Here is a 19753-nt window from a genome sequence, read left to right as displayed (position 1 = left end):
TATCTACAGAAGCCTATAAATTTACTTGATAAGTAAATACAGAAATAAAAAATTGTTATCTGTATAATATATTTATTTAAACTGAGATAATTTCCATTGGTGAAAAGAAGTTATACTGTAGCATTTGGTATAAAAGCAAGAGCACTAATTCAGCTCCTTGAAAAAAATGTCAGAACATGTGATTCCTGGTTTTTTTTTAAATTCCAAATATAACTCACTGTATTTAGCACCTCCTGTACTTTCCAGTATATTAGATAATTGCATACCATGTTAAAAACAAAATAAAGGAAAACATTTCTGCCACCCACCTTTTCATAAAAAACTGAAAATATTAAACATATACACGAGGGAAGCTGTGAAGGTTAGAATGACTAGTCCAAAGAATACTGCATTTCTTTTCTTAATTAAAAAATAAAAACTAAAAAAGAGGATTTAGAGGGCTTCGAAGGATGGCAGCAAAAGAAGGGAGAAACGTAGCATCATTGGGCAAAAAGAGACAGTTCTTCAGCCAGGTACACAGTGATGGCGCACGCCTTTAATCTCAGCTCTCCAAAGGCAGAGCCAGGAGTTCAAGGCCAGCCTGGTCTACAGAGGCGTCCCAGGACAGCCAAGGCTACACAGAGAAATCCTGTCTCAAAAAACAGATTGAGAGCTGGGCGGTGGTGGCACACGCCTTTAATCCCAGCACTCGGGAGGCAGAGCCAGGCGGATCTCTGTGAGTTCGAGGCCAGCCTGGGCAAGTGAGTTCCAGGAAAAGGCGCAAAGCTACACAGAGAAACCCTGTCTCGAAAGACCAAAAAAAAAAACAAAAAAAAAAAAAAACAAAAAAAAAAAAAAAAAAAACCAGAGAGAGAGAGAGAGAGAGACCTGCTAAATAATGCTCTGGGAATGAGCCCTGCCCCACTGATGAGAGAACGTCCTTCCCCTAACTACTGAGTCTAAAAAAAAAAAAAAAAAAAAAAAAAGAAAGAAAGAAAGAAAGAAAGAAAGAAAAAAATGTTTGAACAAAGAAGTCCATGACCTTAAAGTCTGAGAATCACTAAGAAGGATTAACTGATAACAGCAATGTTTGACTCCCATGTTAACACCTACACAAATATAAGCAGTAACAGTCAATATGGAACATGGCTTTATAACGTCGTGAAACAGGCTGAGGATGTAGCCCAGTGGTGGAGTGCATGCCTAGCATGTACAAAGCCTTGGGTTCAGTTCAATTCCCAGCACCATAGAAGGAAGAAAGGAGGGAGGAAAAGGGAAAGAAGGAGGGAGGGAAGGAAGGAGAGAGAGAGGGAGAAAAAAGGGAGGGAGGGAAACGGCAATAAAGAGTAAGAGAGAAATAGATCAGTATGATCAAAGTACATTATGTATATATATGAAAATATCAATATCATGCAATCCATTATTTTGTACAAATATATACTAAAAAAATTTTAAAAGACAGATGCAGAAAATTGCTCTGCCTTCACGGGAAAGTTTGTTTTTTTGCTTCTGGTCAACTGTGTTGGGCTACTGTTTACAGAAGAGTCTGAAGTCAAGATTTTCCGACAGCTTGGGTTAGCAGAAAGAGCAGATGATTTCTTTTTTTTTTTTTTTTTTTTTGGCTGTGAACCCAAAGCAAAAGAGCTTTGGCAAGGGAAGATAAGACCAGGCTGCTATGCAGTATCGTTTGGTATGTTTGTTTGTTTAGGTGGATGGGTGGGGGCCAACACAATACTAGGTAGAGGACATACCTATCTTGCTGTGGGAATCTACACAAGAAATCACATCCCTTTCCAGGGAAGTGTAGTGACACTTTTTGGAGAGAGGGATGTCCTTGAACTCAGAGAGCCGCCTGCCTCTGCTTCCAAAGTGCTGGGATTAAAGGCGTGCTCCACCTGGTGACACTCCAGATTCTTAACATTTATTTCTTCCCACATTCCACTTCAAGGACAATTATTGCCATCAAAATTCAGAAATTGGTATTTATAATAAAAAGTAATTTCCTAAAGAAATAAATCATGCTATCTACAACTTAACTACTTTAATGTTTTGTTTTCTCTGAGAATGAACAAGATAGAATAGAACCAAAAGCTTAAGTGCCAGTAACTTGGTCCATGACAGAGAAAACTAACTTCGACCAGTTTATACTACCACAATTGAAACTGTGAAAGAGAAGAGACGCTCTCAATAGAAGCTGGTATTACCAAGTCTGTCCATAACAATAATCCTATGTACTATATAGACCAAAAATGCTTTTACAGCAAATGAAACCATTGATTTTCCTATTTGCAAAACTTTATATAATTCAAAACAGTATTTCTTAATGTTCATTGTTTTGTAGGAGAGTAATTTGAGTCTCTCCACATTAAGACTCAATTTCAAATAATCAGGATCAGAACAAAACCAATACTTGCCATTTGCATTTTAAAAGCTAACTGTAATATTATTCACTGATAGAAACAGTATTTTCCATTTGGTAAAAACACAACCAACATCAACAATAATTTGAACTATGTCAAGTGACATTTAGTTCTTAACTAGACCCTTTTGAAGGCTGAGAAACGAAAATGGTCGTTGGTTCCAAACACAGGAAGACAGAAGCTGCTGTGCACTTCAAATTATGTAACTGACCTATTTAAGATATATGAATCATGATTCTAGTTCCTTCCCAATCACTGCAGTGTAAGTCTATCCCTATAATATATGCTAATAAAAGTACAGGTGCCATTCACTATCTTCTTTTTGGACTAAGAGACAAACTAGAATATGTTCCAGTGGTTTATTTCCTCAAAATAGATCCGATGAGAACAAAATATGTTCCTTACAGATCCTGATTTCCTTAAAGAAAACTTTATATAAAACAGGTACAGGCACAATACCATAAAATGCCAATTGCTCTAAAGTTCATTTTTAAAACAGACAAAGGAGTTCGATGCTTTGATCCTTTTCATGCTTCAATCATTTTCAGAGTAAGATATAAACATAACACTTATAATGGATTTTTGGAATTCTAGATCAACAAATATCAATATTTCATCTGGCTATAATACTCCTCATTAAACTATATGAATTCTACTCATAACATTTATGTCATTAAAATCACTACCAAACATACAACATAGGAGTAATTGATTATATGTATTTTTTCATATTTAACATTTTCTGATTATAAAATTTATTGCATTAAACCAAAAGAAAATTTAGTTTATCTCTGACATAAGGTTTCGAATACTTGAGCTTTAAAAAGTGAATTATTTCTATTCTTTCTAAGCAAAATGTAGTTTAATATTGTTATGTCCAAATTTATATATATATATATATATATATATATATATATATATATATATATATATATATATATATATAAACTGTCCAATTATGGCTTGGACCAGCTGAGGGCATGCCTCAAATCTTTAAACAACCTTTAGAACAGTGGTCCTCAACCTGTGGGTCATGACCTCTTTGGAAGTCGAATGAATGACCCTTTCACAGGGGTCGCCTAAGACCATCAGAAAACACAGACGTTTATATTATAACTCAAAACAGTAGCAAAATTACAGTTATGAAGTAGCAATAAAAGTAATTTTGTGTTTGGGGGTCACTACAACATGAAGAACTGTGTTAAAGGGCCGCAGCATTAGGAAGGTTGGAAGGTTGAGAAGCACTGCTTTATAGCCAAGCTCTTATTCATTAGGAGATCTTATTCTAATTTAAAGTCCTTAGGATCAGCAGTGGCTTGGAAAGTGTATTTTAGAAACCTATGTGTTTTTTCATAAAAAACAAGTAACTTCAGGCATAGTGGAATGACTGAGATCCAGCTACCTGGGAATCAGAAGGCAGGAGGACTGCTTAAAGAGAAGAATGTGAGGCTAGCCTGAACAATGTAGAGAGAGACCTCGTATCTCCGGTGGCTCTCATGTCCTAGTATCAAAAATTATGTTTTAGGACAGGATGAAAAATCTAAGTAATTTCAAATGAGGTTTGAGAAATAACTAGATTAAACTCACAGGATTATGCTTCTAGACTTTTAACATAAAGAAGAGTTCACATTTTTTTCCAGAAAATAACTTAGGAATTACTTTAAATATATACGACTTAAAAGTTGACAAGAAAGGTTTGCTTTAACATATACATAGCATTTCAGTTGAAGAATACAGGGGAAGCACAGACACTTTACCTGCTTCCTGTGAATTTAACACTTCTAAGGCATGCATCATGGCACTTGCGAAGACATTGGCATCCTCTTTGCTGCCAAAGTTGAGACCATACACCTGTCTAGCATCCCGCCATTGGTGGAAAGTCTGTGTAGCTTGATTGTACTTCAGCCCTTTAGGAATGGCACAATTTATCACAACCTAAAAGACAGTAATGCATTATAAAGTCAAGCTGGTAACTGGAGAAATAATAGAAGCCAATTCAAATCCTGACTTCGGGTTATTTATTTAAACTTGTTCCTAGAAGACTTTGTAAAAACTAGTTGGAATAGTTACCTAGGGTAAAAGCAAGCCTACAGAAATGAGTCTGATGGAACTTAAGCTATCTTAGGGTTACAAAAGGCCTGCTTTAAAATAGTAAATAATCAGCAAAAGAAAAGCAATGCACCTCATTAAATATACTTTACTTGTTTGTCTGAAAACCACAAATACAAAAAAGGAACATTGAAGGGAAATGGAACTGTACAGGGCCCTCCTGACTCCTCCCATCCTGAGAGGGTATCTCTAATACTACAAACTAGTTTTATAGGATTTGAGAAAAACAGAGTTACAGAACCCATGTTGAGAGATGTATCTGTACTCTTTCCTCAAATTCACACCTGAGAGTCATCCACTTGTATGTGCAACTGTGGTTTGTTAATTTTCACTGCTTTATGCAATATTCCTTAGTATAAACTACCAATCTGCTCATTCTTTGCACTAACATTTTTATTGCTCAGAATTTGTGACTACTACAAATAATGACATGAACATTCCACTAAACATCTGGTATACCCAGCACACATTTTTATTGAACACACACCCACGAGTGGGATTAGCATAGGTCATATGTACATTTAACTTTAGTAGAAAACTCCACATCGCTTTCTAAGTGTGTCCTATCATTTACTCTTCCAGAACAGTGTATGAAACTTTGTATGACGCCATATACTGTGGAGCATCACCACTGATAATATTGGCTTTACTTTTATAGCAATACTGGTGGGTTTGAATGTGTATCTTTGTGTTTTAGTGTATTAATACATTACTCTGATCATGAATGAGGTTTACTACTTTTTCAAGTTTTGGGAAAAAATTTTAATTTATTACACTGTGTGTCCATAATGGGGTTTGTATGGTGATATTTTATTTGTACTGAAATGTGATTTTAATTGTATGTTAGTAAATAAAGTTGCCCGGGGGTCAGAGCTATTAGAGCCATAGCAAAAGCTGGGCGTTGGTGGTGCACGCCTTTAATCCCAGCACTTGGTAGGCAGAGCTAGGTAGATCTCTGTGTGTTCAAGGATACAGCCAGCATTGGAGACACACACCTTTAATCTCAATACCAACCATAGAAGACCTGGAGGTCTGTACAGACAGGCAGTGACGAGGCAGTCATGTGGTTGGGTTTACAACCAATGAGAAGGCAGAACAGAAAGTCTATATACAGACAAACACTCAGGAAGTAGGTCTCTTTCGGAAAGGTCTCTTGGCTGAAGAGGCTAGCTGCAGCAGGCGGGTAAGGCTCTTAGCTCTGATCTCTTGGCTTTCTTCTTTGCATTGGTTCTGTGTTTCTTATTTAATAAGACGGGTGGTTACATCTACAGGTTTGGAGGAAGGTATGCATGTCATGGCACATGTATAGAGGTCAAATGACAACTTTGTGGCATTGGTTCTCTTCCATTTTTATGTAGGTTGTAGGGATAAAGCTTAGGTTGCCAGGCTGCATAGCAGGTGCCTTTATCCACTAAGTTATACATAGGCTCCCTTTTTGTGCTTTATTTGCTCCAAATACTTCAGTGAATTACTGCTTACATTCATTAATAAACCTCTGGTCCATTTCTCTCCTGAGTGATCCATCTTTTTCTTCACGTATTATCCCAAAGGGAAGGTATCTGTGTGACAAATATCTTGTACCATTCCATAACTTGCCTATCTACTCTTAGTGATAGTCACTTTCTTTTATTCCAAATTAACAATCCTTTTCTCTCTTAATGTTCTTGTGTTCTGTTTAAGAAATACTTCTCAATCTAAGTAATGAAAATACTACCTCATTTTGTCTTATAGAAGCTTTATTACTGTTATTAACGTTTACATCTCTAGTACAGCTGGAACTGATTTAAGCCCATGGTGTGAGACAGGTTCCGACTCACTTCTATTAACAAAGATGAGGGTTCACCTTTTGTCACCAATTGTGATTTGTCCCCCTGGTAAATGTATCTAATATTTGCCCAACTCTAGTGTCTTAACTACTGAAGCTTTCTACTAGGTCCCAGCCACTAGACTTTGTTCCTCTACTCTGTTCCTCGTTACTGCTTTAGCTATTTTTGGTCCATTGTATAAAGCTACTATTTACACTCTAATTGTCAATTTCCAAATTTAAGACTGCACTCAAACACTGGGCAGGGGTGGCACATGCCTTAGATCTTAGCACTCGGGAAGCAGATGATAGTTCATCTCTAATTTCGAGGCCATCCTGATTTACAGAGTGAGTTCTAGGACAGCCAGGACCACACAGAGAAACCTTGTCTCAAAAACAAACAAACAAACAAAAACCAAAACAAAAAAGACTATACTGAGGCTAATAGAACAATCTGATCACTGATGTCACAGCTTCTCATGAGTATCGTATATTCCTTATTTAGGCTGTGTTAACATTCAATGCTTCTCTGTATTGGTATCTTGAGCACCTATATAAATTTCTCAGGTATTTGATAAAATTTTGTTATTTGGTTTTAAAATGTTCTCCATAGGCTCATGGTTGAACACTTGGTCCCTAGCTGGTGGCACTGTTTGGCAAAGTTGTAGAACTTTTAGGAGACTGGGCACTTCTAGAGAAAGTGGGTTCCTGGAGGCAACCTTGAAGACCTACAGCCTAGCTTACTTCCTGTTCACTCTCTGCTTCCTAGTTGGCGATGCAATGTGACCAGTCAGATGCTGTTCCTTCTGACTTAAATTGCTTTAGTCAGCATATTTTATCACAGCATCAAAAAAGTCACTAAGATATTACTGTAAATAATATCAATTAAATCCTTTTTCTAACTCAGACGAAAACTAGTTTTAGACAATGACAACATACCTAGAGCACTTACTAAACATACTTGTTGATTCTAACCTATTACTAATCCAAGATTTATTAATTCTAACATCCTGATAACCCTAATGATTTATATTCAGGTTTCTTCCCTCAAAATACATACGTAATCATGTTATCTACAACTAACTATTTCATATCTTCCTTCTTAATCCTTGTACATTTTATTTTCTTTTTCTTGCCTTCACTGGTTAGACATACAACAACGTTAAAAAGATATGGTCAATACCAGCATCTTTTGTCTGATGTTATCTTCTGAAGAGTGTGAATATTAAGCTTTTAAGTAAAGATGAACTCTGAAATGCTTAACTTGTGATAAATTACAGCAAGGACACAAACAAATCTGTTGAGAAGACAGGGAAATGAGTCATAAGATGTCTTCACAGACAAGGTTAACGCTGCAGCAGGTCATTAGAGTGTAAGTACTCATGGACTGTTCACTTTGTTGTGGCAAGGCTAAAAATGAATATGGCCAACTTAGATGGAACATGTGGACTCAGGGTGCACAAGACTATAATGTAACACACAGTTTGGGCATACAGTATGCTTTCACGGTCAGTCACTCACTAAGTAGTTACCATTAAGTGAGAATATCTATACTTCTTTTTTTGTTTGTTTTTGTTTTGGTTTTTTGAGGTAAGGTCTCTCAATTATGAAGCCCTGGCTGTCCTATAATTTGCTATGTGGACCAGGCTGGTCTTGAATCTACAGAGATCCACTTGCCTCCCAAGTGCTGGGATTAAAGGCACGTACCATCACACCAGACTACATTTCTTATTTTTAGAGATCAGTTACAATGTTGTCCTTCCTCATTCCTCAACGGTTAGGTGACTGAAAGAATTGATTCCTGATTTTTGCTTGTTTGTTCTGAAGATAGGATCTCCCTATATAGCCCTTGCTGGCCTGGAACTCACAGAGATCTGCCTGCTACTGTCTCCCAAGGAGCCCGCCATCTTCTGGTTTTCACATGTGATTCAGACATACATGCAGGCAAAACATCCATACACAGATTGGGGGCGGGGGGAGGGGGAGAATGTCCAACAATTTTTAAAGGTTTTCTTTTCATTTTTTTCAAGAGAAGATTTTCCTGTGTAGCTCTGGCTGTCCTGGAACTTACTCTGTAGACCAGGCTGAAAGACAAGGGCCACCACCACCCAGCTAATTTTTAACTTTTTAGTTTTCATTTTGTTCTCCATGAAAGCATCATGGGCAATACTGACAAGGCTCTAACCCAGTGATTCTCCACTTGTGGGCTAAGAACTCATTGGGGGTCAAATGACCCTTTCACAGAGGTTACATATCAGATATCCTGCACATCAGTTATTTACATGAAGATTCATAACAGTAGCAATATTACAGTTAGGAAGTAGCAACGACAATAATTTTATGGTTAGGGGTCACCACAACATGAATAACTGCATAAAAGGGTCGTAGTGTTGGGAAGGTTGAGAACCACCGGTCTAACCTAAAAGACCACTCAGCTGGGGATAGATGAAAAGAGAAAACAGATGGCAGAGCTGAACAATAGCCAGGCAGTCATAAGTGGAGTTTTGGGTAGAGAAACTGAGGAGACTAGAGGCTATGCAACAGTGAGGAAACCGGAGCACAGAAGGAAAGGGGAGGCTAGGGAGGAGGAAGGGGACACGCAGCAAAGGTGAACTTATCTCTGTAGACTCACTCAGAACTACGAAACTTTCTCATCAGAGAAGCACTGCATTTTCTGTTGTTGTTTTTTGTTTTTTTCGAGACATGGTTTCTCTGTGTAGTTTTGGTGCCTGTCCTGGATCTTGCTCTGTAGCCCAGGCTGGCCTCGAACACTCAGAGATCCACCTGGCTCTGCCTCCCGAGTGCGCCACCACCCCCAGGCAGAGTGTTGTTTTAATCAGTTGTCCTAAGAGCTTCACTGCAATCGAAGTCAGTCAATCACTTATGGAAGGGAGACAAGCTGCAGTTTCTATTTCCCAGGGAAAAATCCCTAAATCTCCTCAGACAAAAAGAGGATTTTCTCTTTGTCCTCTTTTTATGAGATGCAGCCTCTCTGAGTCTCAATTTTGTGCAGAAGTACAAGTTCCAATGCCCATTTGCTACCCGCATGCATGGCAAATATAAATCCTTAGCTAGTCACACCTGACAAACCAACTTCAAATCGAGGGTTATGCAGCACCTGTTTACATCACATCTTACTAGAAAATTGTGGATCTAACTGTCTTTTAACAAGACCTCACAGGGCACCAGGTAGAATTTAGCTGTATCTTCCCTGCACCAAGACATCAAGTAATCACACAACCCAGTTACTTTCTTGAAAATTTGGAATAGGGAACTACCAAAAGCTAAGCTATCACCTTAAATCTGAACTGAAAAGAAGAGACCAATTATTCTAGCACTACTAATGCCTACCACTTTAAAAAAAAAAAAAAAAGAATTTAACAATACTTTCTGAAACCATTTATACATTCAAATCCTTTCTCTAGCCTCATAAAATAAGTAAATAAATGAGTCCCATAAGCATTCAATGTGCTCTTTACATTATACTTCATCTTTGTCTGTTCTGAATTCAGATTATAAAAACTGGTCACTTGGATGGCCAAATAAGACAAGCTAATGAAGACACAAACACCTCCTGCTCAGTGAGGCATGGTGGACATTAGTTCCATCTTCAGAGCCTACAAAGTGGCAAGAGAAGCAGACTCCCAGGAGCTGTGTTCTAACCTCCACATGTGTGCTGTCACATGTGCAAGTCTGTTCTTACACACACGCGTGCATGCACGAACACAGATCAGAATGGACTTTAGCAGCCCCTTACCTGATGGTCTTGAATCTTTCTGCCCACCACTCTGAACGTGTTGTTGCCTGTATGGTGATATATGTGTACTCTGCTGAACCCGGTGGAGCCACCGGCTGGCACCCACTTCTTGTTGGCATCATCATAAACCATTACAGCAGCTCTTGCCTGACAGATACTCTGTTCACTGTAAAAAAAAAAAAAATAAAGTTCAAATGAGATACTTAAAATATGTGAGGCATGCCACAGAGCCAGGAGCCAAGATTAGCCAACCTGGAAGTCAGTTAAAAACGAGCGGAGGCTCTTACCCCTATGGGTGGAGTCGAATGGGAAAGACAAATGCCAAGTATAGTAAGGGGGGAGTTTGGGGTCCATAAAAATACAAAAAAGCACCAAAATGTAGCAAACTTATTATCAAACTGAATAAATCTATCAATACAACTGTAAATTAATCACCACTTGTTTAACTATACAATGGCAACCTGTCTTGAGATTTATTTTCTCCTTGTGGACAGAATTAGTTTTATCGTTAGGATCACTTCAAAGTCTCCAACAAATTCAGTCAAAGGAGTATCTGTTCCTCCAAACACAGAGATGAAACTAATAATCAATGGCCAACAACATGACTGACTCCTTTCATTCCCTTTACTCAAGTTAATATCCTACGCTTGAACATTTTTTTTTTTCATTTTTCCTTTGAAAAGTGTAAGAATGGGGGCTGGAGAATGAGCTCAGGGATTAAGAGAGCTTATTGCTCTTACAGAGACCCCAATTTTGAGTCCTGGTACCCAGACTTGACAGCTCACAACCACCTGTCATTCCAGCCAGGAGACCCGCCTGTTTTCCATAGGCACTTACGAGCTACACACACATACACACACACACACACACACACACACACACACACACACCAAAAATAAAAGACTAAAAAATGATTTCTAAGGTTCCTATTAGATTTAAAATCCTCTTCTTCATAGATAAAACTAAAAAAGGAGAAGACCAGAATTTTTGGTTCCTATCTATCCCAATTACTTGCTACTAAGTGATACTAAGACACACAGAGACGAGGTCAAGTTCTTACTGAGCAATACATTCACCTTTCAAATTTTCCAATGTTCTTGGGGGAAAACCTGATTAGTTTTCCATTACCTTATTCTATGCTACATTTCTTTTTCAATACCATATATCAAAAGAGAACATAAAAAACAGGCACTGTTGACTACTAACCCAGTTAAACTAACAACTTCTAGGGCAGTGGTTCTCAACCTACATGTCACGACCCCTTTAGGGGTCACATATCAGAGATCCTGCTTATCATATTTACATTACGATTTGTAACAGTAGCAAAATTACAGTTATGAAGTAGCAATGAACTAATTTTATGGCTGGGGTCACCACACCATGAGGAACTGTATTAAAGGGCCAGAGCATTAGGGAGGTTGAGAACCACTGCTCTAGAGGAAGAAGCCTACTTTTGAGTAGTTAACACAGATGCTCCTAAATAGTTCATGCACTCCCCATCCCATTTGTAATACAAGTACTTGGTTCCTTCTACCAATTCCTGCCTCAAGAGACCTCAGACAATACACTGTGGTTTTTCCCAAACGCTCTCAGAAACAGTTACCCCTTCACCTTTGCCTTACTCACACATCTCTCCATCCATCCAAGAGGGACAATGAACACAGCTTTGCAGGAGGGTTTGTGTGTGCCTTGATGACAAGATCATGGAAGACCTACAGAAATCACTTCCCTGAATAATCAATTTGCTTCAGAGAAATTAGTTATAATTATTTTAATTTTCCATTAAGGAAATTCTACAAAACCTAAGCTACATGTAAGCAGCAATGACATAGTAAATCCTTTGGTGCCATCTCATCTTTTATGCTGCCTAGAAATTTTCTGGGACTAGAAACAAGTCAATGACTGAAGCCTGAATTGTTTGTTTTTTGTTTTTTTGTTTTTTTTTTTTTTTTAAAGAGCATTACTTAAAGGTATTTGTCAGTACAGGGGTTGAAAACTTACTCCTCACAGGAGAAACACATACTAAGTGACAACTTTCATCTAAGTATAGCAAAGATGATTAAAATAAGCAAAAGTCAGTGCTTCTTACAGCTTAGGGCTTACAACTACAGAAATAAATATAGTATGAAATGAAAAAAAAGATAAACAAATCTGTAAATTAATGCAAAACTAAATCTTTCAGTGTTCAAAAATTAGTACTAGCCAGGCACAGTGGCACAAGCCTTTAGTTCTGGCACTTGAGAGGCATAGGTATATGTATCTCTGTGAGTTTAAGGCCAGCCAGGGTTGTAAAACAAGACTCCTTTAAAACAAGCAAACAAACAAATAAATAAATGGCATCCCAGAAGGCCATTAAAACTTGATGACTTGAATTAGATGCAATAGCACACACCTGTAACTCTAGCAATCTCATGGGAGACTCACAAAGGCTCATAGACTAGCTAGCATGTATCTACCTACTCTGACCACAGATGCTACACACAAATTAAGCCAATGATAATCAAGTTTTTAATTTCATGGACCTACAAATCTAAAAAAGATTGGGTGAATCAATACAGAACAGGATGTTAATATTTTGGTCTATTAGCCATTTTGGTAGATAAAAAAACTATAGGGGGGAAGACCATCACAAGTTAATAAAATAAAACAGAAAAATAGGAATAGAAGAGATGGAGAAATGGCTTAGCAGTTAAGAGAACAGCTGCTCTTCCAGAGGACCCTGATTCAATTCCCAGTACCCACATGGTGGCTCACAACTGTCTGTAAATCCAGTCCCAGGAAATCTGGCCTCTGCAGGTACCAGGCACATATGTGGTACACACATACATGCAGGCAAAACACCTATACACATTTCAAAAAACAAAACTTAAAATGATCAAATGTAGTAACTTTAGTTCTCTAGACATTACATTATTCATGTTTGTATTTTCCCCCTCCATTTTATTTTAGTCCAGTAAAATCATCAATGATCGGCTTTAAAATAAGACAGCTCTGTGAGGTATCGGTAATCCCAACACCCAGGAGGCTGAGAGCAGAAAGATCCAAAATTCAAACCAGCCTGGTAATAGAGAAAAACTCTTAGCTAATTATGGCTGTTCCCAGCCACATAGAAAGTACTGTGGGTATATATCCAAGAACAGAGCATTGCATCTTTATACGTACCATGACAAGCCTCAAAATAAAAACACATCAAAATTTTCACATTTCTGAATCAGTGAAACAATTATGAAAAAGATTAAATAAGTAAAGTACTAAACTGTAGTTTTGTGAAGATTAGATACTAAATTAGCCATAAACAAAACCCACATTCTTATGGTGCAATTTAATTAGTGTAAAGAGTTGATTTTACTCCATGTTCCTGATGTTAATTTTGGTATTTTCCAATGAAATATAGCATTAAAAAGCTAAGGGTTGCTGGTTTACCCCCCCACACACACACATATACACACATACACAAAGTGTAAAGAATCACAATATTACTTTATGTATAGTTTTGTAGCTTAGTCAGTTAGTTCATTTTCTGAATATATTCCTGAACAAGTAGGTATATATAATGGGTAGAGAATGCTCGTCAAAAACAGGCACCAGTAAATAAATGTTTATATTTAAGGGAAAAAAAGAACTTATTCTTGTATATACTGTTTAGTGATAATGCAGTAAAGCAGTCTTTAACAAACAGCAACTCCCTTTCAAAGACACCACCTACTAATCATTTGTTAAAGCATAAATATTCCAGTGCCTCACACACAGTAGGTACTCTTTAAATGCTGTTCAGTAAATAATCACATCTCACAAAACTTGACTTATCAAAAACCTGAACCAAATACTTTTCCTTTTGTTAAGTCTTCCTAGGGTCCCCAAAGCCATCATTAATTGCTTCCTTTTGCGTTCTCCTAGTGCGATTCTCTGGTGAGGTAGCATTTTAGCCACAGGAAGGAGATGGTAAAATACTAGAGGGCTTAAAGTAGAGCATGACTTACATTTTTCAAAAATATAACTAGCTACCATGAACTAAAGAGACATGGAAATTAAGAATACAAGCAAGAATACTAGACTAGAAAACAGGAGAAAAACATGTGGAATGTTTGAAGTATAACACAAAGGATAAAAACTATGGATATAACTAGCATGTTACTGATGTTCCCGCTTTTTAAAAAAAAAAAAAAAAAAAAAAAAAAAAGGCTTTGATCTGAGCTTCTTCACTAGGTTCCAAGACCAGTTCACACTAAACTGGAGTCATCAATGCTGAATGCCGTACAACCAAATTGAAGCTTTAAATAGATAGATCCTCTACTTAAAGAGGATCCAAACAGAGCAGTTGTTTCTCTGTGCTCCCCACCCCCACTTAAAAAAGAGGTCCGCTTGAGTCAGAGTAATCCATAAATCCCAAGTTCCTGCAGCAAAAATGTAACTGATGGTAATGAGCCTATGTTCCCCCATTATTATTTGTTCCCACCTTACAAAACCCAAAACCCATTTTTTGTTTTTTCGAGACAGGGTTTCTCTGTAGTTTTGCTTCCTGTCCTGAATCTCGCTCTGTAGACCAGGCTGGCCTCGAACTCACAGAAATCCGCCTGCCTCTGCCTCTTGAGTGCTGAGATTAAAAGCACATGCCAATGCCGCCACCCGGCCCCACACCCATTTTTAACTCCTACTGCTCAGAAGGAGCTCACTCATAAGTATATACAAAGGTCCATTAGATATATGAGATGAAATTTTTGCTAATTTCTTACAGCCCCTCCCCTCCCAAGAAATGACTACTCACCAAGTAATAATTAAAAAAAATTGATGGGTAGGCAGTGTGCTGACTAATGCTTCCCACTAAAACCCAAAGACATATATCATTAAGGCTTGAAAACAGTCCATAGTCAAGGTTTCAACTAACACCTGCGTCCAGCAGTATTTCCAGTCTACACTTTTCTCCTGTGCTCAAAAGCTCCACACACAGCTACTTGCTGTGTACTTGTACAAAGCTAATTTTGAAGCATAAGACATTCTCCTACCCAGTTTCTTCCCTTACTCTCACTGCTCTCCTCTCCCCATTTCCCTTTAAAATGAAACATACCCACATTTCTTCTCCCGACAGAAATCTAAGTTCCCTACACTGCTCCTGTGCGGTTACCTTCCATCAGTCACCAGGACCCAGAGGTATCTTTTATACTGCCTCTCCATGGTCTCAGTGCCACTGCATTACTGTGCTATTTCTTCCCTGGATTATTATAAAAACTCACAAGAGCCTTCTAATCTCCAGGATCTTTCTGTAGAAGGCTCATAGTCAGCACTTCCCAAATAAATAAAACAGATGTTTTGTTTTTTGTTTTCTGTGTATCTGCCATGTTTATGTGCGTGCTAGTATCTACAAAGGCTAAAGGACATCAGATCCCCTGAAAGTAGTTACAGATAGCTCTGAACTCTCTAACATGAGTGCTGGGAACTGAACTTGGGTCCTCTGGAAGAACAGGAAGCACACTTAACCCCGACTCATCTCTCCAGTACCAGATTAAGTATCTTTTTTTTTTTTTAATTTATTTATTTATTATGTATACAGCATGTATGACTGCAGGCCAGAAGAGGGCACCAGATCTCATTACAGATGGTTGTGAGCCACCATGTGGTTGCTGGGAATTCAACTCAGGACCTCTGGAAGAGCAGTCTGTGCTCTTAACCTCTGAGCCATCTCTCCAGCCCCCAGATTAAGTATCTTAATATTACCTGGAATATATAATGCTTTACTATTACTGCATAGGAGAATATAGTATTAATATCTTAATTAGGGCATCTTTCTTTTTTTAAGACATGGTCTCACTATGTAGAACTATGTTGCTCTGGCTAGCCTTATACTCTCAGAAATCTGCCTATCTCTGCCTCCTGATTGTGAGATTGAAGGAATGTTCCCATCATGCCCAGCTTTAACTAGGACATTTTACAAAATAGATTTATATTCCTGATGAGATGTAGTGGGTGGCTGTTTGAGCCGTGCCCTGAAGCACCACCCCTAGTAAGGTAGCAGGTAACATACACCTGCCTGTGACCTTGAGATACATGCCCCTGGGGGGAGGGGGAACCCTTAAAACCTGGAATGCACATATGGCTCTCGCCTCGCTATCTCGTGGTTTTGGATGCTGAGATCTCGGACCAGGCAGATCAGCGTGGGACATAGCTCAACTTATCCAGACCCTACAATAAATCTCCCATGGTTGTGAGTTAACCCCCCCCAATAAGTTCCTTTGCTCATTAAATAGACTTCATGAATTAATCCCATTATCTGGCACCCAATGTGAGGCATGAACCCTCGACCCTGGGATTAAGAGTAAGGTAAACTGTTAACAGTCAATTTATGCAAATTACTCCATCACTTTGTAATTAAGACCAGATAACAATGATAATTCCAGACTTGACTATTGTGGCAGTTTAGAAGAAAATGGTCCCCAAAGGGAGTGGCACTATTAGAAGGTATGGCCTTGTTGGAGGAAGTGTGTCACTCTAGGGGCGGGCTTTGAGGTCTCTTCTGCTCAAGCTTCCTGCAGTGTAACAGTTGACTTCCTGTTGCCTGCAAGATGTAGGACTCTCGGCTGCCTTTCCAGAACTATGTCTGCCTGTATACCACCATTGATGATAATGGACTGAACCTCTGAACCTGTAAGCAGGCCACCTCAATTAAATGTTTTCATTTATAAAAGTTGCCGTAGTCATGGTGTCACTTCACAGCAATGAAAACCCTATTGCTGCTAGACACACATTCATTCATACATACATAAATATATATACACACACAATTATTAATACACAGACTACATGATTGTGGCCCACATCCCCCCACAATTCATCAAGATTTCTGAGATTTTTCATCATCAATACTCAGTTTTATAAGACTGAAGGTGTATATGCTTAGAAGCACCAGAGCTTAGGAGTAAATAGTATAGAATCTTAACCAAGGAAATCAAGTGACTGTTTAGCAATAAAATAAAAACAGAATTTCAATTATAAAAGACTCTTAAAAACTATGACATAAGCAGACAAATAAAAAAGACTAACGGTTGATGAAGACTGAGACAATGGAACTATACTTAGCAGGTAGACTGGTACAGGCATTCCATGTGACTGACAAGTCACACTGACCCACCCCTAGGTACATCTGCCCAGAGAAACTTTAGGTACATATTAGAAAGGACACAGGATGAAGGGGGGGGGGGGGGGGGGATGCTAGAGAAAAAAATGCTTTAAATAAAAATAACTGAAGAGATACACACAAATGATAAAAGTATTTCCTGCTCTAAGAAGTATGGCTAACTTGATTCTATATGCTAAAACTTCAAACTAAATAATAATCAAAAAATACTTCTGACTGCAGTCTGAATATATCTCACAGTCCTTGTTCAAATATACACTTACAGGTTTGTTTGTGTGTATTGTTTTTCTTTTCATTTTGTTTTGTTTTTCGAGACAGGGTTTCTCTGTGTAGTCCTGGCTCTCCTGAAACTTGCTCTGTAGACCAGGCTGGCCTCAAACTCACAGAAATCCATCTGCCTCTGCCTGCCTCTGCCTCCCAAGTGCTGGGATTAAAGGTGTGCGTCACCATGGCCTGGCCCAATTCCAGGTATTTTATGAAACCTTCTCTGAGCTCCTGGAAAAACCTAGCCAGCAATACATAAGCATTTCTTAACTGTTACAAAACCACCCTGATGTCTTCAAGTTTGGGATTCCCTAGAACAGCAGTTCTCGACTTGTGGGTCACGACCTCTTTGGAGGCTACATATCATATAACTTGCATATCATATATTTACATTACAATTCACAACAACAGCAAAATTACAGTTATGAAGTAGCAAGGAAAATAATTTTATGGTTGGGGGTCACCACAACATGAGGAACTATATTAAAGGATTGCAGCATTAGGAAGGTTGAGAACCACTGCTCTAGAAGAAATGCTGACACATGGATTTGAGAACTGGTGGTTTATGTGGAAAGGACTCACCAGCAGGAGAGTTAGGCAAATAGAGGAAGCCAACAAAAAGTGTTGGCAATGAACAAATGAACAGTTACATTAGAATACTGTGAAAACACAGAGCCAAGTCAGGCATCCTGGTGGGGATAGGAGGAAACTGGGTGTACTTGTCCACTAATTTCTGTCTTTCATTGACTGAGAGGTGCTTCTAAGTACACTAGATCTCTGGAATATTAGTTTACCCTGAGCCTAGCTATCAGCCAGAAAAACCCCAGGGGGCTGGCATGATTAACCTTTGGCTGTAAGGATATGACAGGAACAGTCTGCTACATTTGCAGATCTGCCTCCTAGGCTTCTTTACTTTTAAAGTAGAGACAATAAAGTCACTGAGAGATTAAATGAGATAAAGAAGAATGCTTTTGTCATTATGCACTCAATAAATGATAGCTCTGTGTTGTTTTAAGTGGACTTAAAAGGACGAGACAGACGGCTCAGTAGTTAAGAGCACTTGCTCTTAACTTTTTTGATTCCCAGTACAGGGCAGTGCACAATCATCTCTAACTCCAGGCCCAGGGGACCTGATACCCTCTTCTGGCCTCTGGGAGCATTGCGTTCACTAAGCATGCACGCTAAACATCTGTACACATAAAATAAAATGAAAAAAATCTTTATGTGGAGTTGCAATACAGCTTATTAAGCAACACTGGAATTTATCTGAAGCAAATAATTGCTAATAAATACAAATGTTTAGCTATAATTTTTGAATAATGGTTATAATGTACAGAGATTTAGTTATAACCTAAATATGCAATGTTGTAAGCATTGTTCACAACAGTGACAGATTCAGAAACAAATTATATGTAAGATAACAGCAGCTGACAAAAACATGTGAGTATCCTATGGAGAAATAAAAAAAGAGCCAACGGGAATTATAAAAGCATTGGTTAAAAAAAATCAGGTTATAAAGTAATGTATACTAGCTGAGCACAGTGGCTCATGTATGTAATCCTAGCACTCAGAAGGTAGGAAGGAGTACCAGGAGATTAAGATCATGTTCACTTACACAGTGAATTTGAGGCCAGCCTCAGCTACACGAGACTCTGCCTCAAAAAAGTCAAAACCAGAAAAATTATGATCTTATTCATAAATGTATACATATAAACACATATGATACACAATATATGTGTACATGTGTGCATGTATATGTCTGTGTATATATTACCAATACTAAATCATTTTTAGTGGTGTCTGTTGAAGCCAGAATAATGAATGGTTTTAATTCTGTTTGGGGAAGGAAGAACTGGGATCTACAACCCAGTATTTTCTACAATCAATACACTGACTGTCATAAAAAAAGAAAATTTGGATACAAAACAATTGCCTTCCATGCCACTGAATTTTAAAGATGGGTTGCATGTTTGCATGTTTTAGAGTTAAAGTTCTGCTATGTACTGACTCACAATCCTACTGTTTCAGTTCCTAAGTAATAAGAATACAGACATGGGCCACCACTCTGGGTTTTTTAATCTAAAGGTTTAATTTTCTTTTCTGCAGATTTTATATAAACTGTTCACAGTTAAAAAAAAAAAAACCTCAGCATAGGGTTGATCATGATATTTTGTTCATATCAACCCAAAACATTAAAGAAAATACTAAATGTACTTTGTTGGTGGGCAAAGAATATGAACTTAAGCACTTAAGCCCAAGTGAATTTCAATGCCAACTGTTGCTCATCTCAA

The 19753-nt window shown here is 38.1% G+C and overlaps 1 protein-coding gene across 8 annotated transcripts in view; it reads right to left on the bottom strand.

The window, feature by feature from the left end:
- Positions 1-19753, bottom strand: part of Enah (ENAH actin regulator) — a 107339-nt gene that overhangs the window by 46405 nt on the left and 41181 nt on the right. For all 8 annotated transcript variants that reach the window (XM_059280670.1, XM_059280668.1, XM_059280667.1 and 5 more), the window contains exons 2-3: positions 10070-10235; positions 4157-4334 (exon numbers count right to left, since the gene is read on the bottom strand). In XM_059280670.1, the coding sequence (XP_059136653.1) occupies positions 4157-4334; positions 10070-10235 (344 nt within the window). The remainder of the gene's footprint in view (positions 1-4156; positions 4335-10069; positions 10236-19753) is intronic.

The sequence above is a fragment of the Peromyscus eremicus genome, chromosome 15, assembly GCF_949786415.1.
Source record: "Peromyscus eremicus chromosome 15, PerEre_H2_v1, whole genome shotgun sequence".
Classification (NCBI taxonomy): Eukaryota; Metazoa; Chordata; class Mammalia; order Rodentia; family Cricetidae; genus Peromyscus; species Peromyscus eremicus.
This window is presented reverse-complemented; position numbering and strand designations above follow the sequence as displayed.